Here is a 22,741-nt window from a genome sequence, read left to right as displayed (position 1 = left end):
TTTTCATCATAAAAGAAATCTTTCCACAATAATGGTTAATTTGTTAATTTTTACTTGACTCAACATAACATTAATGAAAGTAATTAATTACTGTTTTGTTTCAGATATTATCTGTGATCGCAATCGGTTTGATTGTGGGTGCTCTGTACTCGCCACAAGTCGTTCAATCTGACCATAGACATATCGCTCTCATCTTTTCATCTTATTCAAGTAAGTGTCAAAACTATATAAAGAACGTTGTATCATCGCTTAATTTGCAGACCAATATTTAGCATTTCATCATCATCAGCTCACTATATGTCCCCACTGAGGGGTTCGGAGCCAACCCTAAATTAGGGGTGACTATTTAGCATTTTATTTTCATACCATAAATGTTAAATTGATGAGACATGGATGGGCTTGATATTTTACTAGAAATATTTATTTACTTAATCGGCAAATTTTAATAAGTATCCAATAAACTTTTTTTTGGGACTATACGAAATAGGTTTTACAAAACACTTAATAAATTTGTCTCTTGGCCACTTGTCACATGGCCAGCGTGGTTGACTATGGCCTAATCACACTTAACTTAGGGTAGGCTCCGAGTCCCTCAGTGGGGACGTATAGTGAGCTGATGATGATGAAATTTGTCTCTGGATGTTGACTAAGATAGACCATGACCCAATTGTTACGACAGATTATTTTCTAATCATTCAATTTACGGGCAATTATTTGTCGATGGTACTAATTCACGCTTGACTTGTTACCGACAAATGTTGTAACAGATTAAAAAGACAGATCTCTTCGTAAATGTTAATCGTAGTTAAGTTGCCAGTATAAAATATTTGATCCGATATCTTATTTAAAAAGCATCCCGTCAATCTCCGTTTAAAACTTAATGCTATCTCTGAGTTGTTAAAGATAATGACAGGGACGGCGATATATTTTATAAAGAGTTTTAGTTGTCAGAAACCCACGATAATTCTTCTAAATTCTATATTATAAATTACGTACATCACAGAATTGGCACGTAAAGAACAAGAGTACTGTTTTGCCAGACGTGCCAAGTCAACATCAAAGTACATTTTTTTTTTTGTAATAATGACTCATTGTTAAACATTTGGTACACCAAGTTTCATTTGTTTTTGTTAATTGCGTCCTAATTAAGTGTATCTCCTGATACGCTGAAACAGTTGACGGTCGTTCGTCTTCAAATTTGGACAAAAATGACCAAGCATTTTCAATGAATTAGATGTTTTAAGAATCTTGTAATAATACAATATTGTTATTAAATAAATTGTTTACTAAAATAATATCTTTTTAAAAATTTACGAACGCAACATCTTAGAAATCAAACCAACGGAAAATCGTTTTCCTCGTGTGAAAACTTGGGAAAGTACAACTGGTGGTCGTAATTATAGCTACTTCCTTGCGCAAATTACAGTGCTACACTTTGTTTCGTAACTTTCCTTGTATTAATTCAAGGAAACAAGGATAAAAACTTTTTCACACTGTACTTGACGTTCAGTTTGACGACATCGCAATGACAAGGAGGCAGTTTTAGTAATTGTGTAACACGCCTATGTAGTTATTGAACTTTTCACTTCTGCACAAGGGGCCATATAAATTTAACGTAGAATATTAAAAGTATCTATAATTATTTTCAAATATCTTGGCGGCTCAAGGTCATCGCCGCGCTGCGCAATGCCCTACGTGTGTGCAACGAATCGGAAGCTACGAACCGACATGATATCTGAAAGCATTTATACATGAACGCATTAAGTAAACAAATTTTTGTGTACAGGCTACATCATCATCACTGGGGTTCTGATCATCGCACGTCTGTTGGGCGAGTCTGCCGGCTGGAGAACGTCCATTGGCTTCTCAATAATGGGCTTCATCATGTTTACTGCTGCTGCAGCTGTTATATTCTATGGTAAGTTAATTGTTTTTTTTTTTAAGTTTTTAAACGATAGAGCTACTCTACCCTACATCTTTATTAGCTGTCATATCTAAATTCTGTCCCTTCTTAGGTGTTTAATTTACTTTAACGTGTTTAATCATTTGCCAACTGTTTATATCTTTGTTTTCGTCTTTATTATGTAATTTGTATGTATGTGGTTGTATAAAGATTATGAATATGGTCACGAAAACATTTGTTCTAACCTTGGGAGTCATATGAGCACCGAAATATTAATTGCGATTTAACTATTCCAATAGGGAAGTAACTAAAACATTGACCTCCTTCAAAACGTATATATGAGCTGTATCATAAATATCTTTTTAAATTTAAAAACTACGCCTATTTATGGCATGTTTTTACCGGCCAGACTTTTTTGAATCTATATTGAAACTTCTTTGTCGACGTGGAAGTAATCTTTCAGTCAAACGAATTGAAACGTCCTTTACCAGTCCAGTAAGTTTAAAAAAAGTGTTTGAATTACACAATAAACTGAATTACACTAATACAACTAGAAGGTAAACTTTGCCCTTTTAAATTACTAAATAGAGCGGAAAGACAATTCCCATTGATAAAGGTTTTTTATCTGTTTTTCAAGAAATTTAAATACTCTTTATATCCTTGTTTTTGTACACATATAAGTTTTATTAATTGCTTTAAATTAAATACGAATTAAATTATTAAAATGGTAAGTTAAGGCTGCGAATTTCCAATACTTTCGTTTCTATCATTTTCCCGCCAAAATTGACGTTACGAGTGTGAATAACCTGTTACAACCGGTTATTAACGCATTAGGAATTCACAGATTAAATAACAAACGGTTATAACTTATTTCGTAAGTACAGGGAAAGCAAGTTTCTTCAATTAGATTGGATAAGTCAAACTGGTTTTACAATATCATGTTTAATCAACATAGAGCACACGAAAAAAATTGACTGGTAAACATTACTGGTTTACATTATTCCAATTCAATGAAAACCAGTGCTGGACCACTGGAAATATCCCAACAATCAACAGAACTCACATATACTTTTATTTAATTATAATTCAACGCTGGATCCAATAATGTAAACTGGGCATGAAAAAAGGTGTAAAAATGCCTATACAAAAGTTATATAACTATCTCATTATTTTCCAAAGAAAACGAGAGGGATGGCAATATGTTTACAGTTTGACAGTCGGTTAACGTGAATGTTTTATCCCTTTATTTTTTTAATAGCCAGAACCCTTTTTATTTATTACAAACAGACACAATCATCAAACACTTGCCAAACATCGAACACAAACAGGCAAACACCTATATATGTACTTGTTTGTTGTTTGCTGATTGCTGTTTGCCGTTATTTGCCAAGCGTATTTGGCATAATACTAACATTTTATTTTTTTAAATTTCAGATTGGCACAGATCTTATTACGCGAATCTCCGTCCCAATAAGGAGGCTTACGATTTACTGATATCTTCAGGCGTTTTCTCTATTATTAATGCCGCTGTTTTCCTCGTTCATATTTTCTTAACTTTCAAGAAAGAAGCTGATTATTAGAAAGTATATTAAAATTAAGATTTAATATATAATTTTTGTTATAATTTAACTACAGAATCAAAGATAGGATTAAGATTTTTTTTTTAATTTTATTCATGTATCATTTTCATTTACTCCAAAGTAATTCAAATTTTATTATTTAATAGTAATTATAATAAGTATAACAATAAGAATAGGTTTGTATTTTTGTAGCGTTTAAGTCAATCGTTGTCCTCTTGTCGTAGCTAAAAGAAACTTTTGTAGCAATGTTGCAGCTAAATAAATAGTTTTTTTCTGTAAAATCTGTAAACTTTTTCGGCCGAGGAAGTGCAAGCTTTATGTATAAACATATATAGTAAAGGTAAGTACATAACTTAGATAAGTTACATTATATGATTAAGTTTAAATTAAGTAAACATTTTTAATAATTCAATAATTTTTCTATTTTTGTATATTATTCTTTACTATACTTATGACATTCCGTCAAATTATGACAATTTTTTATTAGTGGTATTATATATTAACGAAATAAACCACCGTTATATACTAAACCTATTTATTTAAGCATTTTCTTACTTGAACTAGAAGTTTTATTGTCTTTTGTTTTTTCTTCATAATACTCTTATTAATGACGTCATAATTTAAAGGCCAGGTTTCTAAATTATACTCTAATCTTTGATTTAAGATATGACGATATAGAAACAGTCCGCGATGACAAACAAGGGACAGACAAACTGGGGCTAAGATTGTCTCGCAAATAAAATTAGTCTGCATAGTATTGGAAATAACGTTTATTTTTTATATCAATAACAATCGTAAAAAAGGCATGAAAAGCAAAATTATACCTTATTTCTATGATTTAAAGCTTAATTTTATTTGCAACAGAAACGTGTGCTGTGCCTCGGTCTGTATGAACGAACTATAACACGGCATTCGAGTATGTACCTTAGGACCAATTACGTATCGATCCAAGAAATCTCATACGCCTAATTCTGAATTAAATGACGCATTTTATTATAATTATTTAATACTCATTGCTATGGTCTTTCTTTACTTACTGTATTCTCCTTTCAGTATTTTCTAAAACTTTTTTTTAATTTTTAAGAGATATGTTTAAAGGGAGAACCAAAGCAGTAATCAGTATCCGTCCAATTTGTAGTTAAGTTTTTCTTTTATTATTATTTTTTATGTCATCCGACCATTAAATTACAAACAATAACAAGATAAAAAATTTACAGGCCAATTCGAGTTTAGACACAAATGCTATTAAAAACTGACAGGTAAAAAATATGTATATTTTTTATTTCAGTATATTTATATAACATTGGTAGGATTTGGTAGGATATTTGTCATCATCATATTTACGTATAATCAATTTTAGTAATAAGTTAATCGTTAATTTTCTATATAACTTACTTTAAGAAATAATGTTAAAACGCATGAATAGAAAATAATAATCAGACCAATTTATTATTTTTTTATGAATCAATATTTTTTTTACGTTTTTAGGTTAACGCCAGTTTTATTAAATAGTTTAAACGTTATTATTAATTAATAATTAAATATAAAAAATGTAATCCGGCGCTAATGTTACCTTATGTTATTTGCAATAATTATAAGGGAAAAGGTACCCGCGTCAAGCTATACGTAATATTATGTATATTTATTTTGCACATACACACATATAATATGATAAATATAACTTATGTACATATGCAAACGTGTAATCTTTGGTATTATTAAATAAAAACAGTATAATTGAGTTTTATTTCAACTTAATACTCGAGGGATCAAGATTCCCCCTATAACTACTGGGCTGTAAGATTTTATTCGTAAACAATATATGATTGTGGTTTTTATATTTCGTAACCAACATAGCCCCGTTTCGAATGGGTCGCAGGTCAATATAAATAAGGGAACATGATAAGGATGATGGTAGGAGACATCTAATCGGATAAAATGGAGGGAAAAATGTGATAAACACACATGTGAATAAATAATATAGGCGTGAAATCTTACATGTCACCTTCATATTCGCCTTTGTTTTTTACATCTTGCTTGAATTGACTGACTTAATGTTAATGTGACAATTTCGTAATAAATCATTATACATATTAAAAGAATTTTATGGAAATTATCCTTATATTAATTGCTATGTACTCATTTTCTCCTAGTATAAGAGATGATACCTCTAATGTAAATAATAACATAGCTATAGAAGGAATGTTAGAATAATATTGCTTAATAACAAACACGTAAGTATGTCTGACACTAACCTCAAACTTTTTGTTACATGAACATTTGAGGTTACTACAAAAAACACAATAAAGGAAAGTTGACAAAACAGTTCTTACCTTTTCAGCTTTCGCCAGATAGATCCATAACTTTCGCCAAGTTGAGAATTTCTTTTGATCACTAAAATTATATTGCATTTCTTTCGAAGCATATCGAGTGCTAAGCGGTGACCGGTAATTGCAAAATTCAGAGTTTTGTAACTCAACTGGAGCGTCGATTGAAAACATTTTCACTTAATTAAACTTTTAAACACAAGATAACAAAACTAAATGAACAACTAACAAGTATAAGAGGTTGTTTATAACATCTGATATGAGATTGACAAGTGACAACAAATTGCACGGGGTTGTCAGTAAATAAAATTCTACACAAAATGTGAAGAAGAATTTAGCTAAATCTTATTCACAAATAAACTTGATTCATTTTTCAAGCTTAGACTTTTTCCTCTTTTTGTCAAAATATAGAATTGTTACTACAAATTAACTTAAAAAGAGATAAAAACAAAGTGTGGTTACTTTGAATAAGTGTGTGAATTAAAAACTTTCAGTTGACTTTACATGTTATATGACTGTTGGGAACAATGACATTCACTAGCTGGCAGCCCTAGAGGTCAAGGTAGGTCAGGGCCGGTAACAAGTTCTGATAAAAAGGTTATCAGACTATGATGAAACTTATAATTTTTTTCTTATTCAATACGCTATAAAAATAAATCTAAATTCTTTGGGATACTTTAAATTGAAATCTATGCGAGATAAAGATTCAATTAAGTCACCTCGAATAGTTACAACTTTTAGAAATACATATGTACTCAAGCATTATATAGTAATTCTTGATAGCGTCCTCTGTGATATGATAATGATGCAATGTGCTTAGTTAAATTGGTAGTAAACACTATTGATTTATCTATATTAAATCATTTTATTACATCAGTTATGAAGTTTCTCTCATTGATTTGACTTTCCGGATGAGAGGATGCATGGATAGGGAAGATATGTTTCTTTCTGTGCATCCTCCCCTCCGTCAATTTAAGGTAAGCAGCGCATATGCAATTGCGTTTCTCTATGGGCAACGGTCACTTCACTATTTCAGCGATTTCAGGTGGCTGCTAGCTCGTTTGCCACCTTATGAAATAAAAAAAAGGTAAAATTACAAATAAAAAAAGATGAACTGTTAAGGGATAAAGGCTTATCTAATCTTACATTTTTGTATGATAAATTAATGTAATTTATTTTAAGAAAAAAGATTTTATATGTAAGAATTTATTTATTTACACAACATTGCATAGAGTCTGGCCTTTAAAACACATTTATAGAGTATTCATAAAAATAAGTATAGTAATGCATACAAATATACCACCTTCTTATAACTGTTATTTGATTTGTCTTAAAAAGTATAAAATTAAATATTTTATAGCACAGTTCAAGATGAAAATAGGCATAAATATGAAAAAGTAGATAATTTTTTTAAGTATAATTAGAAAGAACACGAAAATAGAATTATAAGTTAGGATAAATAAGAAAAAAAATTCTTGTCCACAATTTTTTTTTAAACATTTGACAAATAATATATCTTTGTTTTACACATTTTTCATACTGGCAGTCTTTTATTTGATATAAAAAATATTTTAGAATATTCTCATTTTTTTATTGTCTTCTATATTCTTCTATGGCCATTTATTATGTTAGACCATTAATAAAACTTTTTGCATATAAAATACTGGACATCTATAAAATATGTTCTGTATTGCACTATTTAAAAATAAATGTACAATTCAAACACATTTAAACCTTATTCTTCAATGATTTCATCATTTTCTCAAGCTTCATAGCTTTTTGTAGATCTCCGCTGATTTTTAGTTTGCCCATCATGAATGCGGTGGTTGGTTTTAATTTACCTGCAAATATAAATACAATTATTGTTAGAAATAATGAAAAAACAACTATAATAAACCTAAAATATTTCCAGCCTAAAATCTAGTTCTAATTATGAAATTTTTTGACTTAAAACGCTAAATAGACCCCACAGGGGTCTCTGAAATGGGGGTTAAAATGGCTACAAATAAAATTGGGGGGTTTTGATAAAAAGTTTGAAAAATCAGTTTTAAATAACACTGGCATTGATTAGATAAATAGTAAAAAATACAAACCCGCAAACATTTCAGCAAAATTAGTGCTGTCCATAGTAAGAGTGGCATCCGGTGGGTTCTTTGGCTCGCCCTGACCGCACGCGCCATCACCATTCTTAAGATCTATATGCCATACGCCTTCCTCTTTACCTAAAAAAAAATTTTTTTCGTTTACACTAACAACACTTGTATAAAAACGTATGTAATTGAGACAATTAAAAGATCTACTAAATATCTTACTAATATAATAAATGTTTGGATGGATGTTTGTTTAAACGTATCTACAGAATAACTGCATGGATCTAGCTGAAATTTGGCATAGATGTAGAACATAGTCTGGAAGAACACATGGGTTACTTATTATTTTTAATTCAGCGCGGACGGAGTAGCGTGCAATAGCTAGTTATTCATATATTGTATTAAAGATCCACTTATAACTATAAAAAATTTAGAAATGTTTTTTTTTGGCTTTAGAATTTGATCTGAGAGATAATTATATGATCAGCTTTTTAACTATAAAGCAGATTTCGTACGAAATTGTTTTTACTCCTCTTACAAAGGTATAATTTTCGAATTGATTGTTGAACTTGACAGTTAATTTCCAATCTCCCTAATCTTACCTTTAACATTAAATTGATAAACAGCTTGAGTTTTCTTCACCAATTCCGGTGTTATCACTTTGCTGATGGAACCGAATAATGTCGGTATCTGAGCTTCAGGTTCACTCTGGAAAACATTTGTATTACGAACGAGACTAAAATAATTACGTGTAAAAAAAAATATTTTAAAATTTTTTAGGAAAGTATTTGATGATGTTCGACAAAAAAAAAACATTTTTTAAACAAGATTGGTATTGCGGAAGAAAAATTACATTTTCATATCTAAATTGATAAGAGTTAATGCAATCTTATCGTAATTAAATAAGATTAGTAATCGTAAATATACTATTTAACTTGAATAGGAGTTTTATTTCAAATATCACTGGTTTCTAAGATACATGTGTAAAAAATATCATGTAATAATTTTTGATAAAACAGAGTTAACAATGTTTTAAACGCGGACTTTGTTCTTAGAAACCAACAATTAATGTTTTTTTTTATTATTTTCTTTTATAAGTACTCATTCCATAATCTGTAAGTTATTGTGTATTTAACGTTACTGATTTAAATCTCTATAAAAAATATATATTATTGAATAATTACTTAAGTATTCAAACTTACTTTACTTTTTCGCCTCGCAAGTGATAAGGGAAAATATGGAGAACTGATCGCCAACCTTCGCTAGTCGGAGAGGCACCTCAAGAAGTATTCAAGAATATGTTTTATAGAGATTTAAATCAATTTAATTGTAATAAAATTTCATGCATTAATTAACTACGTAATAAAAAAATATCAACATGCAAAATAACTAGAAGCAAGAATTATTTTTTCATTTAAAATTTCGAAAAAAAAAATTTTTTTTAAAAATAAATTCACAATTTACTTTAAAAAATTTAAATATATTCCATCACTATTTGTATACCAAAGAAACTGCCACCAAAAAAACTTAATCGAATAAACAAAAAGAAAACATAAATAACTAAGAATAAGAATAAGTGTAAAAAAAACTAAGAATAAGTGGTCATTGATATCGAGTTTATTTTTCAAATCACACCTTTTTCACTTGCTGTACACTCTCTCCGGGCACTTCCAAAAAGAAGTCTGGCATCAGATTAACTACATTACCTGCAAACAAATACATTGCCAATTTTGAACTATGCTTTAATAATTTTGAATTTAATTTCAACTGAAATGTGCCAGGATTAAAAAAAAATATATTTTTTTTGAAAAATGTAAAAAAAAAACATTTTTAATTTTTTTCTTACAAAAAAAAAATTAAATTCTCATATGAATGACATTTATATTTTTACTCTGTTAATACAGATCAGCTTTTTAAAGCTATTTCAACAGTTATTTTGCTGTTCCTAGATATAATGTAACAATATCAAGGACTTTAGGTTTCGATTTTACTGTACCATTCTTTGCAATTAAATCTTAAAAAAATCCGTAGTCACCTAAAAATGTTCATGTATATTATTTACCTATAATATATAGATTTATGTACGAAATAACATAACCACTATGTAACAAAATATATAAATTATTATCAAAATGTTTATATACTATGTTGTTCTTACATCAAAGACCACTTGTTCTATTTCCAGAATATATTAAAAAATAGTTTATTTTAATTAACTTAAATATAATTTTTCCATCCGCTTAACTTTAATCATTTTTTATTTATTACAAGATTTTATCAATAATTTTATCGCCATATCTTTTCAACAAATACTTCCCGTTCCAATATTGATTATACTGTTGGCAAGACTCAGTGGCGGCATAGGGTGGGGGGTCATAGTCTGACCCCCAAGCTATAAGGGGTATTATCCTGGAATAGGGGATGAAAACAAGACAAGTCATTAGACCAGAGACAATTGCTGATTTTATTAACTATCAAGCATTTAAGGGTAAGGACCTCATAACAATTATGGGGTCATAATTATACATACAATACTAGGGGTCTAGTTATCATAATACGCCGCCACTGGCAACAAATACTAAAGTTGTGTTATTTTCTCCATACAATTTCAAACATAAAACGCCCCCAAAGCCTTAAACACCGCTAAAATTTTGGGGGTGCCTAAGGATTTAGGGGGTCTTGTAATGTATTATTATTGTACATTTAGTTTTATGGACAAAATAACACATATAAATAACAACAATTGTTATAAAATGCCAACCTTCTCGCTATAATTGACAGTGGAGGTATGGTATCGTCTGATAGAGGCAGTGGTGACATGACGATGGTGGCCGATCGCCGCGGGGTCGTCCAGGAACCCGTCCAGAAGTAGATTATCCACATTCTCTATAGTTATTAGGCAATTTTTAATTATTCTGAACTAGTTTAGTCTACATAGTGTTGGGAAGAAAATCTGATACTGTGCCGGTGTACTGGCACAACACTAGTCTTATTAAAATATCAATGTTTATGTCCCCTCACTAATAATTCTGACACTTGACTTCGTAACGTAAGCGCGCCATTCGCGCCAAATGATTCTTACTAATAAAGTCTTAAAATAGTAACGTAAAATGTATGGAGTTTTATACTAACTTGGATCACAAGCGTATGGTGTCAAGTCTTTGATGCCATTCTCTTTGACTACATCTTCATCAATAGCAAAGTGGCCTGTGTACTTCTTTGGATCCCTGAATAAGACAAGATAAGAAATTAAATTAAGGGAAATGTAGAAAGATGAATAATATTTCCAGTCCGGTGGACCCTCCGGTCCGGTCACCCTTTTCTTTTAACGAGGACAGAGGAGGGGGTCTCATAATAAGGCAAAATATTCTCGTTCTGTGCATCTACTCCGTCGATTAAAGGTAGGCAATTGCGGATATCTGTTGTTTCGCCATTTTGGCGAATTCAAATGGCCAGTTCATTTGCCACCTTATAATATTTAAAAGCAAAAATATTTCAGCAACTATCTCGCTCATTTATTCGCTTTCTCACTCATACACACTACGAATTAGAAAGTCCATAATTCAACTTACTGTGACAGCATGATATAAGCTGCATCGGAAACTATTTCAGGTTTGCGACTTGTCGATGTATCCCCAGTCAACATTTCAATAGCAGCTGTTGCTATGGCTAAAAAATATAACATATAAATCTATATATATATATATAAAAGAAAGTGGTGCTAGTTACACTATAACTCAAGAACGGCTTTACCGATATGGCTGAAAATTGGTGAGGTAGCTTAGAGCCAGGAGACGGACATGGGATACTATTTATTCATTTTTTTTAGAATTTTGCCTTGAAGAGCTTCCTTTTATTTAACTTATCTATATATTAAGTTTTTTTATATATCCATGCTGACGGAGTCGCGGGCGACGGCTAGTATATAATAAAAATGTGTTGCATATATGTAAATTTTTATCTTACTAATATTATAAATGCCAATATTATAAGGATGTTCGTTTGAACGTATCTCCAGAACGGCTGAACGGATCTCACTAAAATTTTGTATACATATAGAACATATTCTAGAAGAATTAAGTTTTCTTAATTACGCGCAGACTGAGTCGTGGGCGACAGCTAGTATAATACATACCAGTTTTAGGCCAAAGTGCATTGACTCCGATGTTAAAAGGTTTGAATTCTTCACTCATTCCTAACACACACATAGACATGCCATACTTAGCCATTGTGTATGCAACATGAATTGAAAACCTAGAAGACATCATTTAAATAATATATTAATAATGAAAACATAGTAATAGCAACTCATCATCAGCTCACTATACATCCCCACCGAGGGGCTCGGAACCTATTCTAAGTTAGAGGTGACTAGGCCATAGTCAACCACGCTGGCCAAGTGCAGATTGGTTGACTACACACATATCTTTGAATTTCTTCTCGGATAAATGTACATATGTAAATCGGAAATCGAATAACACATTGGTACATGGCGGGATTCCAACCCAGGACCTGCAGATTCCAAGTCAAGGGCATGACTCCTGAGCCAAATAACAACTAGCACATTTTTATGGCCTGAGACCCTTTACTTAGGGTTGGCTCTGAGCCCCACAATAGGGACTTAATGTGAGCTGATGATGATAACTTTACTATTACAGTCTAGAACAACAATATCTGTTGATTGCATAAAGCTAGCTCTCCTGTTGAAACACTACAACCACACAGAAGACATGCATGAAGTGGAAGTAATTCCTTTATTCATCTGATGAGTTTGCGAAACGAATAATTTTGTCCTCGCTCCCTACCCACCCTTTTAAGGAAAAAGGAAGTGAATTTGGCCATGGAGAGAACAAAGAAGAAGAAATATGCTTTCTGTGTGTCCTCTCCTATTTTAATTAAAGGTATGCAACACATCTGCACTTGCATGTTGATGGGCATGTGTTGGTTTGCTATTTCAGCAAATCCAGGTAGCCGCTTCCTTGATTGCCATCTTTCCTTACAGTATATACAGAAAAAAAAAGCTTTTCTTTGATAATTTTTCCTTCTATAGAAATACATTTATCACTTGTAATTCACTTTATTCTACTATTATGTTTTAATGATAAAAGTACTTACCAATACGGGCTCATATTTAACGGAGGTGATAGATTTAAAATGTGAGCATGATTGCTGTTCTTCAATAACGGCAGGCATAATTTGGATCTGTAATAAACAAGTTTACATTGATATTATTTAAATATATACAAGTGATCTGGGCCGGTAAGAGATGCTGACATAGTTGTTAATTCTGTCAGACAATGTAAAACAGTACAACAAGGATCTTTTGACATTTTTCGACTATCAGATTTTGAAATTTATCAGCCTAACTGTGGATTTCTGAGATCAAAATTTCCGTTTAAAACATTTAATATTTTATTACAGTGATGACAATATGTTTTAAGCGGAGATTTTGGACTCAGAAAGCCATTCTAAATCTCTATTATAACATGTAGATGAAAATGTTTGATATTTAACAAGTATAAAATATAGTCAATGCTTTTTATTTTCTTATATAATTTGGTATATAAACTGATATGGTTGGACAAATTAAGATATAACTGTTATATAAAAGTTATATTATCTTATTATGTTATCAATAGATTATTTATAAAACATTGGAACTTGGATGTTGGAACTTAATCTTATTAGGTCCAGCTTGATAAAAATTATTAGAATTTACAATAAAGTTAATCACATAACTTATATCTTAGTAAGATTACTAATATTATAAATGTAAATATTTAGATCTGTGGATGGTTGGTTGATTATTTTAAGGTATTTCCATAAAGGCTGCATGGATCTTGTTGAAATAGGAATAGATGTAGAACACAGTCATCAAGAGCACAAAAGCTACTAATTAATTCCGTACAGATGGAGTTATGGGCGTCAACAGTACTGCATAGTTACATATACTACTTCAAAAAAAATTTCATCAATCATTAAAGTAACATGCAACAGTGGGCTATCAAATTCTCTTGATTCATATTTTTCAATGGGTTCTTGGAATAACAAAATAGTTAATAATACTTACGCTAAGAAAGTACCCCTTGTGTTAATGTTATGCATGAGGTCATATCTCTTCATGTCAGTCTGCGCAGTGCCTGTCAGTGAAATGGCTGATGCATTGTTGACCAGAATGTCAATACCACCAAACTAAAATATATTTAAATTACAAATTAAACACTAACATACATAAAACACTAAGGTGGAGATTACAGATTTATATTGAATGTGTTTTATGAACACAACAGTTTTTTCTACATCTGTTAAGAAGTTAAGTGCAGCTGATACACTTATAAGTTTGGTTTATTATGTGCACTAGAAGTGGCCATGATATTTAAAAAAGATAATAAAAAGAAAAAATAATCTAGCTCCTAATTAAGTGTAAATATAACAAGTACCTTTTTCACTGCTTCATCAATAGCTGCTTGCACTTGTTTTTCCTCCCTCACATCCACAATGCATGGCAATGCCTTTCCTCCAAGTGCTTCAACTAAAATATAAGAGTTAAACCTTTAGATCTGGTTTTCTCACAAAATCTCTGGACATGTGTAAAATACCGGCATAAGTAAGCCATTTTTAACGTAATTAATGTTATTTCCGGTTTGATAATATCAGCGATCAAAACATCAAAGGTCGAAGTCGATACGCCGTATAAAGTTCAAAGTCCACGTATGCAATTAACACCAATCACGTAAGGTTTTAAAACGAAAGGGCCACGAAGATAATTGAAATTAACTTCGAAATTTGGTTTATCCATCCTTAACAACTTACTCTCTTCTGCAGCGGTGTAAATGGTGCCAGGTAACTTTGGATGCGGTTCAGCTGTTTTGGCGGCAATAACAACATTCGCTCCATCCTTAGCTGCTTTCAATGCGATCGCTTTACCAATGCCGCGAGAAGCACCCGTTATAAACAGGGTACGACCAGCTAATTTTCTAAACACAAGAACAATCGTAAACCATAGAAACTTTAGTTTTATCACAAACAAATTAAGAAAACATACCCAGTATTCGCGACTAAACTCATATTTAACAATTATAAAATGAAGATAAAAGATTAATAATTGTAACAGTCAAAATAAATAATTTGAAGAACTAATTTATTCATGCGATTTCTATAACTGTGTAACCGTGTTTCACTTTCACAGAGTTCATGAACATTGAATTCTGAATTCTGTGATTTGGTGTTGGTGGTTATCTGTCAAGCTATCAACTGTCAAGTTAAAACTTCTATTTTAGGGACGTTCGATTCGATTTTATGATCCTATCCATCCGATTTTTGTATCGATTTAAAGTCTTCCTATCCGTTAATGATCCAGAACACGTATACATTGTGGATTGAACTGAAAATATGTTTGTAATTAAAAAATGAATGTATTCTAAATAAGTAAATTATTAATTTTACGCACTTTGCTTTGCATGAAAATTGTACTGGATCGACAATCAGTGGAAACGAAGCGCTGTTTTACAATCCGTTGGAATTCAGATCATCAAATATAAAGCACACAGTGCGAACATTTCTAGTATTTTGAATCTTTTTTTCATTGGTGTTGCTAGATATGGATAAGGTCAGTTATGTTTAGATGGACACAGAGAAGTAATTTTTTTTTATTCTTGTGGTCGATCTTTATTCAACTTCTTTTATTAAAAATTACTGTTGTTTTCTGTTCTAAGTTATGAAAACCATCTTATAATAAAACCCTCCCTGCCCAAAATAACCAGTAGAATTTGTACTAATCCTAACCTTTGGCTATAAACGTACAGGGTAAATAAAACGATGTATCGATTGAAATACATTTATATTTTGTGCATCACTTCATTCTTTCTATTCTCTAGTACACACCGCAAATAAGGGTGGATGAATATTAAAATAATCTAAATTTATTATTTCTACAAATTTCATTACATAAACATCATAAGACATATTAGGCTTTATTACAATAATAGCAACATTTGCTAGTTATGGCTCGAATCATAGTCAAAAAATTCTATTTCCCCACATAAATCTTATTTACTGTAGACATTTGTACAATGCTTCTACTCTTACATACATATAATATACAATGGTGTTGACTGGATTTATTAGATCTATTTAAGAGTATTTATTACAACGATTTCACATAAGCCTAGTAATTTCTAATATAAATCTTTGATTTTCTAAAATCATGCTAAAATATTTTTTATTTTCATATTCATATAATAATGTTTACACACACATATATTAAAATAATTATTAAAAACGATTAACAAATAAAATTCATAAGGATTACATTTCGTTATTTCATTTAATATAAAAATCTATTATAATTATAAACTCATAGTTTGAGCTGGGTTTATTTAGTTTGATTTTATACATTTATCTCGAGTTTTTTTTTAAATTTTATAAGAACGTTTAAATTAAAGACTTAATTATTATGTAAATTTAAGCGCTCTGAGCATTGGCGAAATTTCATTGTAAGAAAATATAATAAGTTATATAAGGTATATATACCAATCCAAACGAATTGCGATCACTTTTATCAAATCCGAGGTCTTCTCTATACCATAGAGGTAATGGTGGCCTTATTTTCAAATCAGGCACTTTCACATTAAGGTTTTTAACATCGTTCTCTTTATTAAATATAAAACGTATTATTACACATGTGAACACGACCTAATATGAATGCAAAGCACAGCTATATCTATCTCACTCCCTCTTATTCTTATCTGTCGACGAAATCTCGTCGGTACTTTATCTTCCTATTATTTTAATAATTAATTCTTTAAATATTTTGTTAGGAATCGATTACTTGTTAAATCGGCTAGTTTTAATTTCATGGTTTTGAAATGACCAAAAGGTATAAAACATTTTTTTAATCGTTGCTTAAATCTTTCAAAAAATAAAAATATATTAGGTAATGTGTTTCCAAGATATTCTAGTCTATATTTGAACAGAGGGCCTAGCACGAATATTTGTGAGAATGTTTCCGTCAGGTCGTTGACAAAATTTGTATGAAAATTAGTGCAGCGCCTCCTACAGGGGTTAAAGTACACTAACAAATGTCATACATGATGTTACTAAAGCGCACAAAAACTAACCAAAAATGTTTTCAGCAAGTCACTATACAGCGAAAAGCACCATAATTATTACAAACATCTATATTTTTAACTTATCTATTTAAAGCATTTATGAATTAAAAAAAATTGGCACCAAAATAAAAATAATACTATTTTCATTTATATAATTATAGTTTTCAAGGAAAATAGACAAAATATTGACGTTTACCAGTTTTTATGGTTTAAAAATGCATTTAAAAGTGTTTTTAGCCGATTGAAATAAAGAAATGCGATACCGAGTACCCGTAACTGACAATTTCGAAGCATTTTATATAACATAATGTTTTTTTTTTATTAATACTTAGAGGATTAGAGGATATATAAAAATACGGTCAAATTACAATTTAAACGCTAGTTATCGGTCTTAATACTAATCATGCCACTCAAGCAAGTCGCCGGCATTGAATGTGTTAAAATATTTGAATTTCGTCACTTTTTAATATTTACTAAATGTATTTAGAAGTGTTAATAATTCATTCACAAACATGTGGATGTTTTATCTTTGGATGATTTAAATATTCGTTTTTACAATAATATTGTTCCTAGTATTATATAAAAGCTGGTTGTTTGGCGGAATGCTGTAAAGCAGCGAGCACGTCGTGTTTAAGTCTGACGTACAATCGGCCCTTCCTCCAGGGGTTCTGTAGCTGTAAAGGTCTAAAGTCGTCTCTGAGGCATCTCTCACGGGCCCCGATGACGGCCACGAGACAGAAGTCCTGCAACCTCTCAGGGCCGTACACAGGACCCGCTTTGCCCTTCAGCACGGCGGCCATGTTGAGTTGTTTGACGACGAGGTCGATGACCTCTCGTGCTGAGGTGCGTGGTGTCACGTGGAGCTTCAGTGACGTGCCCGCAGCTAGGCCTGTCTCGTATGCTGCGAATACCTGGAAATAAAATTATAAAAGAAATTAAATTTTAATTGGTCAGTTTAAAAAAACATAATGAAAATCATATTAGTTACTAGATATATCCCGTTTACATGATTCCAGTCCAGTGATCAAAATCGGTGCTGGATTAAAACTAGGGAACTGTAAAAACAACCAGGAATGCTCTTAACCGGTTTCAGTATGGTTTTAAATTTGTATAGTCGTAACCCAGCTTTGTGATATTATTATCGCTGGACTGGAATAATGTAAACCGGGCATTCAACAACATACCTGTAGTATTCCCGGTTGGTCGGGTGTTCGTTGTTCGCGAGGCTTCATATCTTCGTCTCTCTCAGTCTTAGGAACTTTGTTATTGCACTCCACGTCTTCCTGCGTCTCCAGCAATGGCTGTCGTTTGATGCAGAGGTTAGTTTTGTGACATACATCCTGTCCAGTATCGGTGAAGTCGATGTCAGATTTAACGTTATTCATACTCTTTGACGCGATGACATTAAACGTCCGATTTGGTGAGGGACGGAGTTTTAACGGAACGGATAAAGGTGAGCTTTGACTCTCAGAATCGCTGGACAAACTCTGTACGGATTCTGACACGTTCCCTTTCATCGTACGAACACTTATCATACTACCGGGATAGTAATTCTTAACAGTCAACAATGGACTAGATGTTGTTGAAGCGCTTGCATTACTCATGCTATGTGGTCTAGGTTTAGGGTCGACGTTTTCATTTTGCAAGACGAGTGTATCTTCACTCTTAGACGGCGGCAGACGATTGCTGCCGATACTGGTATGAGAACCTGATGATTTGATATCGAATTGTGAGTTACTGCTCAAGTAATTGTTACTCATAAGACTAGATTGAGTGAATTGTGAGTCGCCGCTACCTTTCCTTGAGTATTTAGAATCGGGATTTAGAAATTGAGACGTACTCAAGTTGAGGGTTGAAACTGATGTTTGTCGCGGGGATAGGCTCAGCTGTTGCTCCGATTTGCTAAATTCTGGATGTAGGTGGGCGTGGTTTCCGTTTCCCGCTGGACCGGGCCAGGATCCCCTCCCTGGTGAGGTTTTGGTTATTTTTCCATCCCTGGAGGGTATCTGGAGGAGGTCCACTTTTAGATTTACATCTTTATCTTTTGTGTCCGTTTCGGTGACGCAGCCCTCGGTGGGGTTTCTTTCTAGGATGTATTTGAGGAGTATTCCAGAGCTGGAGCCGGTTTTATCTTTGTCTCTCGCGAAGCCGATCAAGTCCATAAGCCATCGTTCCGCTTTCCATACTATATTGAGATTGTTCTGTAAATCTTCTAGTTTAGTTAACCTCTCCTTAGCGGTCTGTAATTCGGAACATGAGAAAGCCTCTCGATGTGAATGTGCGGCGAGGGCGACGTCCAGCTCGAGGACGCAGCTCAGCTTGGAGTATTTGTTTAGTATACTGGTGTGGTAAGTTTGTAGATGTATCATTTCGAACGCTTGTATCGGCAGACTGAGTAGATCGCCTTTCTGGAGGAGTATTTCCTTCTGTCCGGGCACGGAGCAGGCCTGCTCAGCTGGAGGGCAGACCATGATGAAACTGACGTCATTGTTTAACTCTATGACCTCGAGGTCGTAGATTCGGTGGGTGTTGACGGTTTCAATGGGTATGTCCATCTCTTTGAACAGTCTCCTGGACGCGCAGGATATTTGGTCGAGGAACATCTCCTGAGATTCTGACGGCTTCTCGTCGGCGTTTATCGCGAGGTTGTTTATCGTCTGCTGGTCTTCTGTTGTCGTTTTACCGGACTGCGCCAACAGATAGTCCCACTCCTCGCTGAAAATAAAATATGCATAATGTTATTTCTTCATCGACATATATTAAAAGCACTAGCTTTTGTCCACCAGGCATTAAAAAAAACATGATGAATAGCAGTACTAGCTAGCTGGTAAGGTTTATTTGATATTTGAGAAGACTTACGCTGAAACATGTGGGTTGTCCCTGATCCTGGTGTGCGGGGGCACGTTGGGTGTGCGCGCGGGAGCCACGATCCTTACCACTTCCACTGAAGACTGCAGCTTCAGGTAGCCCAGGTACAGGCCGCGGGGCAGCTGCACACGAGACACCTGGAAACGAAAGTATATTGGCATTCGATTTCCGAGATAGAAGCATAAACTTTAGCTTGGATTGTTAAGTAACTTAGCGAACCTTGAAGCTTTGGGGGAATTCAGCCAAAAGAAACCCAATGTAGCATTTCTTGGCAAATAGACTAGTCGCGGTATGGAACAGACTCGAAGATGTAGTAATGGCTCAATCAATAAACTCTTATATTATAAAAACAGACTAGATAAACCAATCGACACACGCATCAGCTCGGTTACTGCAGGTATGTGAACAAATAAAAAAAATGACTAATTTTTACTAAAAAAATTAGCTGATATCGTGAAGATGGATCTGCGTTATTGCTACAAAAGTATATTAGATGAATGAGGGTGCCAAATTTGTGAAGGGCAGGTGTAAGTACCTGGTGGTAGGCGATCTGGTCGTGCACGGAGGCCATGAGGAGGTCGGCCATGGTGTTGTCCTCGCTGAGGACGCGGCGGCGCAGCTTGGCGAGCGGGGCCCAGCGCGAGTTGAGCGCGGACACCTTGCTGGAGCGCGCCGCGCACACGCACGACACCACCACCGTGCCGTGCGCGTCGCGCAGCGGCTTGTGGTACACCTGACCTGATCATATACACATTTATATTTTATAAAATACCGAACAGCAAACGTCCTTTTAAATTCGCCAAAATGGCGAAACCTTTGCAGATCCTCTATTGATATATTCCCAAATCGGTTATAATGATATTCAAGGGAAAATAGTCGTAGTAACTGACAGATTTTATTTTTATTAATTTCTCAATAAAAACTATTCATCATGTGGATTGTCCTTCTAACTCGTTTATTACCTGAGGCCATGTTACCTTTGTGATTGTTATCTATTAGGTAATTATAGACGTGTGCAAATCACCTTTGAACCGGTTCAAAACTTTAGCTCGCATAAACTAAAGTCGTTAAGCTGCGGTTCAACAACATAATTGGCAACTCACGGATCATCGCAATAATAGTATTGCGAGTCATCTAGCTCGCTACTCCTCGACTTACCTAGTTATAGAACTAGGTAAGTCGAGGAGTAGCGAGCTAGATGACTCGCAATTCGCGGATTAAAACACAAATCATAACTCTAAGCAGTTACAAATTGAACTTATTTGCTAAACACATGTAAATATTGATCTGCAGGTCATCAATAAGTGAGACATGAGCTGACAGTTACCTAGGTCCTGTATGCCGAGCGCGGACTGCATCTGCGCGGCGGCGGTGAGCAGCTTGAGGCGGAAGTGCACGGAGGAGGAGGTGTGCTTCTCCATGTCCGCCCGCAGAGACTTCACCTCGTCCCATGAACATGACACCTGCCAACATCAAACACTATGTTCAATAACGTATAGATAGAGTCAAAGACACCTCTACTAAATAGATAGGCTATAAGCTGTATTATTTTGTGCCTAATTGATTTTCTCCATTTTGGCGCTGTCGGTTGCGATCGGGAGTGGTGGTGAGAACTGGAACTAACAATAGATGTAAGGAACATAAACCGGCGCTTTTAACTCGGAATCAGATAAAACTTATCCAAGCACTGACCTATCCATCTATCAGTTGTAAAATAGGATATGCGTAATATGGGTGTAAATTTATGAAAAAAAAACGTAAAAAAAAAACTAATTTTAACTTTAACCTTTAAAATTACATGTTGTATCAAGAGATAAGATTTTCCTTTGAAGTAATTACGATAAATTAATTATGATGCACGCTGATACAAGTTAATTGGACGGTAAAATTACCTTGTTATTGTACTACTAGCTGTAGCTTGCGACTTCGTCCGCACGGATTTAAAAAAACTTAACAAGTAGTATATATGTTTTTCCAGGCTATGTTTTACATATGTGCCAAATTTCATCAAAATTCGTTGAGGCATTGTAAAGATACCTTCTAACATCCATCCATCCATCAATCTAAACGTTCGCATTTATAATATTAGTAAGAAGTAAGATTTAGTACCAGAATATGTTTAATATCTATCTAACTTGCTATCAAAGACTACATTCTTTTGCATCTCCATATTTCCAGTACCTTCATAAGCCAATGGAAGTCAGTGTAGATGCAGGCAGGGTACGTCTCATCCACTTCTATGACAGGCAGGAACTCCTCGCTCGTCACCAGCACCTTGTCCTCGTGGTACACTATACACGACAAGTATACTCCTCTGCAACGAGAACACAGATTTAGTAAAAACCAAACAGTTGGTATGCTACAGCAAAAGGAGAAACAATTAAATTATAATTTTTTTGAATTGGTATTCTTGTTATATTCGTAATTTTAAATATAACATAAATTCCGTTTCGTGTTGTACAGTCAGCTGCAATATGTATATATTTACTTAGCTTGAGAAAATTATATAAGTACGTACGTAAGTTCTTATACTTCCAACGATGATGAAAGACGCACTTATGTATTTTTTGAAACCAAAGATGTATAAATGGTAACATATTCATGTAGCTGACTGTACAAATTACTCAATTACACTGTAAAAATCCACTGTCATATGCTATTAAAACATAAAATTGTGTAGAAAATGAGTTGATGTTTGATGGTCTCACCTTCTTAGATTCTTCTGGAACTTGCTGGCAGCAGTGAAGAGCTGTCGTATGGTGGCAGTCTTCTTGCGCGGCAGTCGCGGCGGTGCGGGGCGCTGGCGTGCGCCGGCCGCCGCGCTGGCGAGTGCCTCCAGCGCCTCCGCCGCGCCCCCGCTAGC

At 33.5% G+C, this 22,741-nt stretch overlaps 4 protein-coding genes across 5 annotated transcripts in view; 1 reads left to right on the top strand and 3 right to left on the bottom strand.

Moving 5' to 3' along the window:
* Positions 1-4,692, top strand: part of Ssk (smooth septate junction protein snakeskin) — a 25,196-nt gene extending 20,504 nt beyond the window's left edge. The window contains exons 7-9 of the mRNA XM_013316684.1: positions 105-210; positions 1,787-1,918; positions 3,338-4,692. Of these exons, the coding sequence (XP_013172138.1) occupies positions 105-210; positions 1,787-1,918; positions 3,338-3,483 (384 nt within the window). The 3' untranslated portion in view covers positions 3,484-4,692. The remainder of the gene's footprint in view (positions 1-104; positions 211-1,786; positions 1,919-3,337) is intronic.
* The window catches only part of Adsl (adenylosuccinate lyase), a 28,611-nt gene extending 22,567 nt beyond the window's left edge, over positions 1-6,044 (bottom strand). Inside the window, 1 exon segment of the mRNA NM_001312696.1 lies at positions 5,817-6,044. Within this exon segment, the coding sequence (NP_001299625.1) occupies positions 5,817-5,984 (168 nt within the window). The 5' untranslated portion in view covers positions 5,985-6,044.
* A 1,410-nt stretch (positions 6,045-7,454) lies between these two features.
* On the bottom strand, positions 7,455-15,137 carry Hsdl2 (Hydroxysteroid dehydrogenase like 2). 2 transcript variants are annotated; one of them, XM_013317189.1, is made up of 12 exons: positions 14,946-15,137; positions 14,714-14,877; positions 14,341-14,432; positions 13,971-14,092; positions 13,016-13,102; positions 12,036-12,154; positions 11,473-11,569; positions 11,033-11,127; positions 10,662-10,786; positions 8,503-8,608; positions 7,904-8,032; positions 7,455-7,651 (listed from the first exon to the last, which is right to left on the bottom strand). In XM_013317189.1, the coding sequence occupies exons 1-12, from the start codon at positions 14,966-14,968 to the stop codon at positions 7,539-7,541; spliced, it is 1,272 nt and encodes a 423-aa protein (XP_013172643.1). In that variant the 5' UTR covers positions 14,969-15,137; the 3' UTR covers positions 7,455-7,538. The 2 variants fall into 2 exon arrangements, with proteins under 2 accessions (XP_013172643.1, XP_013172644.1); XM_013317190.1 differs by lacking the exon at positions 10,662-10,786 and adding an exon at positions 9,536-9,606.
* Positions 15,138-17,202: 2,065 nt separating this feature from the next.
* The window catches only part of wake (ankyrin repeat and fibronectin type III domain containing protein wide awake), a 97,736-nt gene continuing 92,197 nt past the window's right edge, over positions 17,203-22,741 (bottom strand). The window contains exons 13-19 of the mRNA XM_013316455.1: positions 22,587-22,736; positions 22,060-22,192; positions 21,206-21,341; positions 20,414-20,616; positions 19,870-20,015; positions 18,195-19,725; positions 17,203-17,921 (exon numbers count right to left, since the gene is read on the bottom strand). Of these exons, the coding sequence (XP_013171909.1) occupies positions 17,586-17,921; positions 18,195-19,725; positions 19,870-20,015; positions 20,414-20,616; positions 21,206-21,341; positions 22,060-22,192; positions 22,587-22,736 (2,635 nt within the window). The 3' untranslated portion in view covers positions 17,203-17,585. The remainder of the gene's footprint in view (positions 17,922-18,194; positions 19,726-19,869; positions 20,016-20,413; positions 20,617-21,205; positions 21,342-22,059; positions 22,193-22,586; positions 22,737-22,741) is intronic.

The sequence above is a fragment of the Papilio xuthus genome, unplaced genomic scaffold (genome assembly GCF_000836235.2).
Source record: "Papilio xuthus unplaced genomic scaffold, Pxut_1.1 DF826945.1, whole genome shotgun sequence".
In the NCBI taxonomy this organism is placed as follows: Eukaryota; Metazoa; Arthropoda; class Insecta; order Lepidoptera; family Papilionidae; genus Papilio; species Papilio xuthus.
This window is presented reverse-complemented; position numbering and strand designations above follow the sequence as displayed.

Excerpts from the sequence above, each read along its gene's own strand:
- Hsdl2 (XM_013317189.1), bottom strand. The coding sequence starts at position 14,968 with ATGAGTTTAGTCGCGAATACTGG. Across the intron at positions 14,433-14,713 it reads TTACACCGCTGCAGAAGAGA|TTGAAGCACTTGGAGGAAAG; the intron begins GTAAGTTGTTAA and ends CTTATATTTTAG. Across the intron at positions 12,155-13,015 it reads TTAAATATGAGCCCGTATTG|GTTTTCAATTCATGTTGCAT; the intron begins GTAAGTACTTTT and ends GATGTCTTCTAG.